The following is an 11,184-nucleotide window of genomic DNA, read 5'->3' as shown; positions in this document are numbered from 1 at the left end:
GGGCACTAAGGTGCCTGCTCCTTTAAGGGCAGAAACTGCCTTGAGAGAACAGCCAGGCAGGAACCCCACAGGTGCAGCCTACTGTGGCAGCCAGCCTAAGGAGGAAATTAGCTTGTACTTGCAGCCAGTCAGCTGACCAGAAGAGGTAGGACCCTGGGCCCATATAAACCCCAGGGCTGAGTTCCCTGCCAGCAGCCAAAGGGGAAGGAGCTTCCAGGGAGGAATTGCCCAGAGACACTGCAGCTGCCTGGTATGCTGCACTTAGAGCTAATGGGGATCCAGGAGCTCACCAAGTATCCTTGACTACTAGGCACTTAGTGCCAGGGAAGAAGTTTGACTCTTTTAAAGGGGCAGAGCACACCCTGAACTTTTTGTGTTATGTTATAGCCCAGGGGCTCATATTTTGGTTGCCGTCTTATAAATCCAAAGGATCAGGCTGAGGCTATTGGTGAAGGAGGTGGCCTCATTGGGGGTCCACTACAGTGTGGGGACCCCAGCGCCAGAGTGGGTGCCGTATTGGGGGTGAGCAGACCCCAGTGCCAAGGGGTGCTGAGAGAAACAGGGCTGCAGAGAGCCTAGCGCCAAGGGGCACTGAGAGAGAGAGAGACAGGGCTGCAGACAGCCCAGTGCCAAGGGGTGCCGAGACAGAGACAGGGCTGTGGAGAGCCTAGTGATGACCAATGGCCAAGCTAAATTAAGGCCTTGAAGGGACAATGAGTGAATGCCATCTGGGAGGCTTGGGGCATGGTAAAGGAGCAGTTTGGAGCCACACATCTAGTCCATAAAGCTGAGGGTGTCCTGAGAGACACCCATTTTTTGTAGTGGGACTGAAAAGGGGTCAGAGAACCCATAGGATTCAGCCGGGTCCATCAGGACTCTGCCCGACATAAACTCAAGGGCAGCCTCCCTGTTCATAATAATCATCAACAAGACATGGCAGGCGAGAAAGAGGGTGCCCATTAGGCAGGGTTGGCACAATCAAGGGGACCTAGGGGTATCACAGCCATCCCTGAGGACCCCATCCCATGACAGCTATTCACAATTTACCTGGCTTATACCTTCCTGGGCGTGTCTACATGTGATGCTATATTACTGCAGTGATGGACTATGGTGATGTAGCTCTTTCCAATGGCAACGTAGTGTTGGCAGGCCCAAGCTGTGATGCCAACACTACATCACCATAGCAACGAGCTACCTCAACTATAGCACATCACTACAGTGATGTAGATGCTAAAAATAACTGTGCACCATCATTTAGTGCTTCCTAAAGCAAGTGCTAAATGATGGTGCAGTAACAACTGCTCCGTGTGGGGCATGTGTTGATGTGCTACCCTATCTAGCCTTCCTTCTGCATTGTACATTTGCCTTTTTTAAAAACTGCAGTACCACAGAATTGAAACACAGATGCCATCTAAGAAATTCTTCTTCTGTGCCACTGATTTGCCGGAAGCTTACACCAGCTGTGATGTTATCTGAGTAAAACCTATAATTTGAGAAAATGGACCCAAAATTACACTTTCCTGTTTAGCATACAGGAAAGAAATGGAGAGGCAGAGAAGTCAGTCTTGTGCATTATGAATCACTTTGTGGTTTGAAGACTGTGTTCCTTAATGACATTCTCATTAAAAGTTCTTGCTGCCAAATGATGTTTGCTTTCACCTTCAGAACTGTCTGCATTAATAATGAGTAACTTCACTTGCAAGTTATTTACATGAAGCATTGTTAATGTCAGTACCACAGACAGCAGCTCTGTGCTAGGCATTGTAGAGAGAGCACTCTCTGCTGATGAATTCATAAAGCAACCCATTTTAATTTCCAGCACATAGGCTAGTACATTTATGCAGTTATGTGGGTGTGGCATGCAGATTTTGCTGTGGGGATGCATCACTTATGCTGGGCTAGGTTGGATTAACTCTGTAGGAAAGGGCTAACCTGTGGTTTTAAAGGTCAGTATCAACACTTTGGTTTCTTTGCCCTGTATTTGGGTATTTTTCACTCTCCAAATACCAGTCCCTTGCAGTGATTGGATCAAATTTTCTCTCCTGGGCACATTGAACCTAGGTGGCCATTCAATTCTAATGACCCAACGTACTGGTTTGGGAGGCAGGTAAAATAAAAAGAATTTTGAAGTGTCACTGCTAAATTCCCCAAATCATCATGGATCCTTCCATTTGCCCATAATATTTTTCAGTTAATAACCTGAAAGTAGAGAGAGAGGAATATAATTTGGCTGCTGTGATGATGAAGAAAGAAGCTCCTTCTATTTGCCTTGTCTATGTTCCTATAAAGTTATCTTGGACTTTCAAACTAAAAAAAATCCAAATTAATTATAACGATTATCTAAAATTAGCTAGTTTCATTGTTAAAGCAATGGCTCTTCAACTCCCAATCTTTTCCCCTTCTCTCTTCCATCTGAAAATTAAAGGTTGCTTTGGTAATCTGTTTTATCACCTCTAGTGTGGGTTTCTTTATTTTTTATGTGATGGAGGGGACAGAGCTTTCTTGGACTCAATCCAGATGAGACTAAGTTCATGCTTTTAGGTACCATATACAGCAGGGGCGGGCAATTATTTTGGGCAGAGGGCCACTTACTGAGTTTTGGCAAGCCTTCCAGGGCTGCATGACAGGCAGCCAGGAGCAGATAAATATTAATTTTCTAAACGTTTTAGGGGTCCCACGGGCCAGATTGAATGGCCTGGTGGGCCGCATCTGGCCCACAGGCCACATTTTGCTGACCCCTGCTATACAGGGTGTGTCTACATGAGGAGATGCAGTAACTCATTATGCAGTAGCTTGTTGCTACTGTGCAGTAACATCTGAAATAAAGCATGTGGGGATGCTACTGCATAGTAACACTAGTTACTGCACAGTAACACCTGCACAGTCTGGCACTCACATAGACACAGCCACAGTGACAAAGTCTGTATCAGGTTCCAGGATACTTTTGGCAAGGTACACTGAGCACTGGGATTTGCTTCCTGGCTTTGGTCAGAGAGCCTTAATTACTGAACTCAGGACTTGCTGTAAGGTTTGTTTATTCCTGTGGTTTTTCATAAAAAGAGAACTGGGGATGAAGATGGGTAAGTAAAGGAGCAGTTGCCAATCCTAATGGCTGATGATTGGCTGGAGAAGGTCATTTAGTCAAATGTGAATTTCATAGATTTCATAGACATTAGGGACCTTGCAAGATCATTGGGTCCAACCCCCTGCCCAAGGGGCAGGAAGTTAGCTGGGGTCAAATGATCCCAGCAAGATAGGCATCCAAGTGTTTCTTGAAAGTGTCCGGAGTAGGTGCTTGTACCACCTCTGGGGGAAGTTTTTCCAGGGCCTGGGGACTCAGTAAAGAAGTTTTTCCTTATGTGCAGGCTAAAACGGTCTTCCAGGAGTTTGTGACCACTGGAATTTATCTTCCCTTGGGGTGCCCTAGTGAACAGACATTCTCCCAGTTCCTGATGGACACCCTTTATGTACTTATAGGCTGTCACCAAATCACCCCTGAGCCTATGCTGGGTAAATTAAATAATACTTTTTCCCAGCCACAGGAGCAGATGACTCCATACTCAATCTATGTCTCCGATATCCTGTCTTTTCACCCTCTGTCTCACACACACACATCTCAAGAGTTTTTCCTAGGTAGGATAAGTATGCTGGCTATCTTGTATCTGGCAAAAGAACCAATAAGATACATTTATCTGTATATATTAACATCAAGGCAGTTTGGAAAACTATAGATACATCAGTCACTGGACTGAGGGAATTAACTTTTTAAAAATGTAGGTAAGAGACAGTAACATGTGGGGCTAAATTTTACTCTCTTTTAAAATGTTGCAATTCCTACTGGCTACAGCTGTTCACAGACCAATTTTTAGTTAAACATTTTTAGACTTAAACATATTTAAAGCGCTTTTCTTATTTTTCTTTGCTGTATCAAGCTTTGACGTAGCATTCACCAACTGTCATTTATCTCTTGTTGTTCTGCTACCCCAGTTATTTAATGAGCATCCAATTATCATGGACAGATTTGGTAATATGCAACAGGCATTACTTTTATTGCCTAGCATAAGAGAAAGGTCCCCTAAAAGATCTATATATTTGGTTTCTCTGCTCTTCTAAGAAACAGAAGAATTGCCATGGTAACACTGCCATAGAATAATAGGTCAAGTTTTTCCTCAGACTCATTTTATTAGATTTTACTTAGAAATAGATGCTAGATTAAAATGTAGGCTTTAACATTTCACTGAAGACCTTGAAAAATGGTCATCTGATTAATCTAAAACTCCTGCATGAAGAAACTAAGATAAAGATAAAGGCTTATCTTTAGATAAAAGTACCCAAGAATCTTAGGCTAAAAATCAGAACTGATTTATTGATACAGATGTGCTGAAATATGGAAAATAGTTCTCCCATGCTGAATGCTTTCACAAAACATAACATAAAAGGAATAGACAGGCAAAACTTAACAAGCAAAAGGAATAGAAATTCTGTTGTCAAAGCATGCCCTGTTTTATAGTTTCATAGTTGGTAGGGACAGAAGGGACCTAAGCAGATCATGTAGTCTGACCCCCTGCCATGGGCAGGAGAGGATGCTGGGGTCAAGTACATTTAAGTACATTCCATCATATTACATTGCAATAAAATAATATTTTAACATTATAATGTTGATACTTCAAACATGTTTGTACTGCTCATTCAGATTATTTTGAATATTTTAATACTTGCCCAATTGCAATCCACTACATATTTGTGAAGACTTTATATCCAGGTGGAATGCAAATAAGATGTTTATGAATACATAGAGGCTAAAAACAAATTGGTAAAGTCAATACTGCTATTATTTATTGTTATTGTTCATAGTCATGAACTCTCTATATGATGCGCTTCCTTCATTAGCCCAATTACATTTTTATTGTTTCAGTTACGAGTGTATCCAAAATGACATTACTAACAGGACCACATTATAGGTGTATGAATACTAGGGACATCAACTATATTTATGGTCATCTGTATATATCATTTGTTGAAATATTACTTTAGAAGTTCTGGCCCAGATGCATTCTGCCTCTAAGATGTTTAATTCTGCCTCAGCTAGCCCCCACTCAGACTGCATGTCTTTCTCCAGGAGTACATTCTATTCCACATAGGCAGATGTGGAGTTCTATTCTGACCAGGGTCAACCTCATGCAACTTTCTCCCAGGGAGACATGTGGCTCTACCACCCTTTCAAAGGGGCTCCCTTATTCACTTTTATCATGTCAGGGTCAAACTCACTTCAGTTTCCTCAAAAGGAAGATCCTTTGTTGGGATCCAGTTTATTCAGAGGGAAGATGTCTACCTCAGCTAGTGCATCAATTTGACCAATAGTATGACTGGCATTAGGGTAAGATACAGAACCTGTTGTAGCTTAGCTACTGGGTAGAAAGAAATGCAAAAATCAACGGGACAAGAGGGAGTCCATATAAGAGGCAGCCTGGCTCTCTAGCTCAATGAGGAAACTTTCTTGGTGTCCAAGATGGGTCTAGGATCCAACTGACTCATTTTCTAGTCGGTACCCTGACCACTACACTATTGAACAAAAGGTAGGTATGTCTTCCTCCTAAAACAGTCCCTCGGTGGACACAGCTACATGAGACACTGACTGCACATTAGCATCTCGTGGCAAAAACTGTGCCAAGACACTACTGTGCAGTAGCGTTAAGCAGTAATGTCACAAAAAGGTGTTCACCAGTGATAATGTGCAGTAACTTTGGTTATTGCACATTTATTTAATACTTCCTTATACAAGTACTAAATAAATGTGCAGTAACCACTGCACAGTAGCATCTCATGTAGATGTGCCCAGTGTGGGGTTTTTTCTGTCTAAGGAACTGGGGATTTGCAGGGAGTTTGTGCTTCTCTGATGGAACTAGACAGTGGAGTTTACACTGACACATTTCTGAGCATGTGCAGTGGTGTAACTGTAGCACCTAGGGATTTTTCCAGGTCAAAATGAAGATTCAAAAGGTATTTAGGCAACTTAGTGATTTGAAGGCTGCTGTATGGAATGCAATCAGAGCATATTTAGTGATTTAGATGCCAAAGGCTGTGTACAGAAGTGCTTTGTGCATATTTTACAGCACTGTAATTTAGAGCACTTTGTATAACACTATAAAGTTAAAGAGCTCTTAAACATGACAGAAGTGCAGTGTTTGGTCTGGGCGGGCGGTGGGGGAGGGAGGCTCTGAGCCTCCCTGCACTTTTGAGGCTAGGAGGCAGGGGGTTCTCTGCAGCCTTCTAAGGCTTCTCCATCAGTCAGAAATTTGACCAGCATTCATAATTTGTTTAAAGCACTGTTGGTTGCTAAAGTGCTGTAAAATACAGGACTTTACATTTAATACCTCATTGAACACAGGTTAATTTAAAGCACTATACTCATTTTTAAAGTGCTGTAAACCCATGCACTGCTGTCAAGTCACGGCAATAATGTACTTTAAATGGTGAAAAAAGCAACTTCTGTATGGACCCTAACAGCTTTCTAAGTGTCACTTAGAGGTGGAATAGAATTTGGACCATTTGGACCATCTTAACTCATAATTGTAAAATTGGAGATGTGCCCAGCTCTGATGATGCAAACTGAGACCTGACAACTTTCAACCATTGAACTCCTAATCTCTATGAGCTTTTCATGCAGTTCTAATCTTCATAAGGAACCAACCCAAATGCAGTTATCAAAAACAATATCCCCTATCCTCAAATCTAGCAGTTTTGATCCAGATATACAGCTGAGGTAGCCGATCTTTTTACCAAATTAATTATTAAATAACTTGCTTCTTTACATTTATTTCAGTTTTGACATTGTCAAGAAAATCCTTCAGTTACTGCTTAAAATACTGGATGTGAAGTTATGGGTATCTCGGATACAACGCTTACCACCTAGATGCCTTATCATGAGGGTTTTTCACTGTATTATCTCCAGACAGATTTTAACGTAAATCACCTGCAGCAAAATAGCATTTGTTCCCTGGCAGCAAGCTCTGGCTTGTCAGGCTAACATATTTCCACACATACAAGTCTCTGTTTGACAGACAGGCTGATAGTCACTGACAAAATATGTCCGAATTCCATATCTGTCCTGTACATTAATACTATAAGCTTGCTGGAGGGCAAAAATAAGCCTAATATCAAACAAAGGAAATGAAGCTAATAGAATCCCATGAAATTTAAACTTTTCCTTGAAACAAATATAAGGAACCTGTTTAAATGGTGGAAGGTGATATCCATTCCTCTTATAATAATAGATAACATTACTTTTTTGCTTAGCAGGAGGGATTTCAGTTATACTTTTCCACTTCTTACTTAGGAGACATATCATATGGAGAAAAATAATTGACTTGTGAAAGCATTAGAAAATGCTAGAAAAGCTATGGATTTGGAGTGACAACCAGTATATATTACTAGCGACACATAAAAAGTAAATTGTATAGATTTCCAAAAATTTTCAGTCTATGACATTCTTGAAAGCTAACAAGTCATTACATCATAGTTTCACATGTTTTAAGCATATATGCCCCTTAATAAACCAAAGGTGTCTTTTGAAATTAATACTGTCAGTTCCTTTATCACAAGACAAATGGAATAAGATTTGGAAGAATGTTTACACTACAGTTTGATCCACCTCTACTCTCAAATCTTCTTCTTTTTCTATTACAACATTTTGTAAGATTGGTTTAGGGAAAATATATTGGAATTTTCACATTTTTGTTCTAATTTGGTACAAAAAAATGAAAAATCTGGGAATTTCCTATGGAATAGAAAAGTCAGTTAACAATCCACTTCCATGGACATGATGCTTGGGAATCATGCTGCCATATACACAGCCACTTCAGTGGAATCTGTCCCTAGTTCTGGTCTGCACCATGGAAATTCTATAAACACTGCTAGAGCTGAGATCTAACTTTGTATAAGCAAAATTTAATTCATCAAGCAAACCTGAACATCTAGAATGGTGAACCTGTCAGGTCTGGATGGGTCCTCAGATTAGAGGAAGGATACCTGATTCCCCAAACCTTTTTCAACAGCTCTCCCAACTATACATTTGGTCCTGTAAAAAATATTACAAAAAACCTTGCCTTTCAAACCTGGCTGAGAAATCCTATTTCTATACCAAATGACTGATTTCACTTTCATGCTAGTGCAGATTAGGCAGTAATGTAACTAGGGCTGGGTGAGCTGGGTAACCACCCTGGGCACTAACTTAATAGGGGTGCCAGAATTGCACCCTGGCAGCAGAAGCAGTACCACAACATCGCTCTTGCAGTAGCGGCTAAGTGCATAGATACCATGCTTCTGTTGTTGGAGACAGAGTGAGCGGACACAAGTCCTGTCCCCTAGGACAGATAGTGCAGGCAGCCACAAGTAAGTAATGCCCCAGGGTTGGGGGGCAGGAGGCAGAGGGGAACCCCAGGGATGGAGAGAGCTAAGGGGAGCCCCGGGGAGCAGGGGACAGGAAAGCCTGGAATGGAAAGGGGGGGAGGACTGGAGGGGGAATTCTCACCTTTCAGTCCTCCAGGTCCCTACTGGCTTGAACGTGTGACTGCTCCAAACTGGAGCTCACCCTAACACCAAACAACATTTGTGTACCTCACAGCATAAGGTGTAACAAGGCCCTAAGTTACTCGTGGTATAAATCTAGCACGTGTGAGAGGCCTTTTGGGCTCTAACCTTTTGTGTGCTTGCAATCCTTGATTGTTAAAAGTAAGTCTTGGCAGTAGTGATTGTAATCTGACCTGAATTTAATTCAAATGTTCTGCCTAAGGACTTGTTTGTTTATGGTAACCAGTTCTGTTATGTTTTATTTCATAATGCATGTGATGAGGGCACAGTCTAGTTCCTTCCATGTTAATTTACAGGATGATTAATGTAGATGTGGAAAAGAACACTCATTTAAATATAAAGTTTGCTAATTAATGAGGTGATACTCAGAATGTGGGAACCATTTCAGAAAATAATCCAATTAACACAGCATTTATAATAGTTACTTTTTCTAACAGGGAGACAGATTGAGTAGACCTGACCACTTCTGTATATTCAGAAATATGAAATGATATAATTAATTTACAATGTGTGCTTGAACAAACATAGATGGTTCCAGTAAATGATATAATGGGTAGGAGGTGGGGCCTGGACATAGCTCAGTGGGATTTCACTAGAATAGTATTTCTTGAAAATTAAGAATGTCTGGAGTTTTTTCCAAGTAAAAAAAGTGTTTTGTGGTTTCATTGTACCAGCACTTCAAGAGTGTAACATAGGTTCCAGTTGTGGTAGATGATCTAATTAAGTAAGTAAGGTGATAGCTCCTACCCCGAAGAGCTTAAAATGGAAGCAGACAAGACAAGACAAAAGAGGGATTAATGTAAAAGTATTACTCACTATTTTAGAGAGAGACTAAGGGTATGGACAGCTCATTGCTACTGTGCAGTAGCATCAGAAAAAAACTGTGTGGGGATACTGGTTACCGTGCAGTCATCTAGTACTTGGTTATGCAAGTACTAAATGACTACTCAGTAACAACTGCACAGTCTGCCACGTTTGTAGAAATGGCCACAGTATCTCAGCACTTCATAACACTACAAAAATATAATATATTGGGGTGTATTCCAACGCCCTGGCTGGAGAGCTATGAAGTCGCCTCAAAGATGTGCTGTCTAGCCAGGGGGAGATGGTGGTTGCTCCTTTGCTCTCCTTGACTCCTGTGGCAGGGGATGGCTGTCTTTAGCTTGTGCCATGTGGTACAAACTGCTCTCCAGTCCTCCCCACTTCTGGAGGTGTTATGTATATCTCTACAAAATGTAGCCCCACAGAGAAATTGTTTTTTAAAAGTGCTAATATTTTATAGAGCTTTTGGCATCTTTTAGTGCTACTAGCAACTCAAATGCCTGCACACTCACTTTTTGTAGTGCTACAAAGGCATATTCTTCACTGCAACTGGAGCACCTGTCTATGGCCTGAGACAGTTTTTTGACTTGAGGAACTGTAGAATTATACCGCAACATCTCCTGAGTCTGGTACCACAGGATAATCTTCCTCTTTATATTGAGAGAGAAGGGAAGTAAAAAGAAAAGCAGTAATGTTATTGCTCAGTGCTCTCCCCAGCATTGACAGGGTCCAGAGGAGGGCCTCTCATATGGTCAAGGGGCAGCAGGGTAGGCCCTACAAGAAGAACCTATTCAGCCTCCGCAAGGAAGGCTGAGAGGGGATCTGGTGGCCATTTACAAACTCACCAGGAGAGACCAGAGAGAATTGAGGGAGACTCTGTTCAGGAGACATTACTTTACAGTCAGAGCTTCCGGGGTCTGGAATGGGCTCCCAAGGGGAGTGGTACTCTCTCCTACCTTGGGGGTCTTCAACAGGAGGCTGGACAGATATTTGGCTGGGGTGATATGACCCTGGCACCCATTCCTGCCCGGGGCAGGGGGCAGACCTGATGATCTGTTTAGGTCCCTTCTAACCCTAAGCACTATGAAACTATAAAACTATGTTACTGTGTCTCAGAGCTCATCTCTGATTGTCAGAAAAAAATACCTAAAAATATGACATTTAGATAAAAGATTATTTTATGTTGTTTTAGGACACAGCAGGTCAGGAGAGATATAGAACGATTACCACAGCCTATTACCGAGGTGCAATGGGTTTCATTTTAATGTACGATATCACAAATGAAGAATCCTTCAATGCTGTACAAGACTGGTAAGTAAAAGCTGGTAGAATTAAGTGTTTGTTACTATTTATATGCTGCTGCTCTTAGGTTATTTTGGAACATATTTGGAATATTCTCAAAATGTGATCAAATCAAAGGTATTATTTACTTCTTGTCAATTCATATTTGATTTTGAAGGCATTTTCCATGTGGTAGAAACCTGGCTTCTGAATGATGGTGGAAAGATTTGATGTGCTATTCAAATGAAACATTGCCTTCTTTTCCAGATTTCTCAAATATATTTTGCCTAAAGTGTCAGCCTTTAGTTTTCTGCTTTCAAAAAATACAACAAATGCTTTAGTATCTGTTGCATATAGTTTATTGCATTCACTGTGTTTTTGCTGCTCTTGATTAATATTTTAACATTTGCACTTTAGCTTTCCATGTATTATTTGTAGGACTAAATCAAATGCTGCATTAGCATGTAAGACAGCTATCAAGGACAGCAATAA

The 11,184-nt window shown here is 41.3% G+C and overlaps 1 protein-coding gene across 1 annotated transcript in view; it reads left to right on the top strand.

The window, feature by feature from the left end:
- The window catches only part of LOC109297798 (ras-related protein Rab-3C), a 147,420-nt gene extending 136,694 nt beyond the window's left edge, over positions 1-10,726 (top strand). Inside the window, exon 2 of the mRNA XM_019517830.1 lies at positions 10,604-10,726. Within this exon, the coding sequence (XP_019373375.1) occupies positions 10,604-10,726 (123 nt within the window). The remainder of the gene's footprint in view (positions 1-10,603) is intronic.
- Positions 10,727-11,184: the final 458 nt, after the last annotated feature.

This window comes from Gavialis gangeticus, unplaced genomic scaffold, assembly GCF_001723915.1.
Source record: "Gavialis gangeticus isolate Ggan-Ray unplaced genomic scaffold, GavGan_comp1, whole genome shotgun sequence".
Taxonomy (NCBI): domain Eukaryota; kingdom Metazoa; phylum Chordata; order Crocodylia; family Gavialidae; genus Gavialis; species Gavialis gangeticus.
This window is presented reverse-complemented; position numbering and strand designations above follow the sequence as displayed.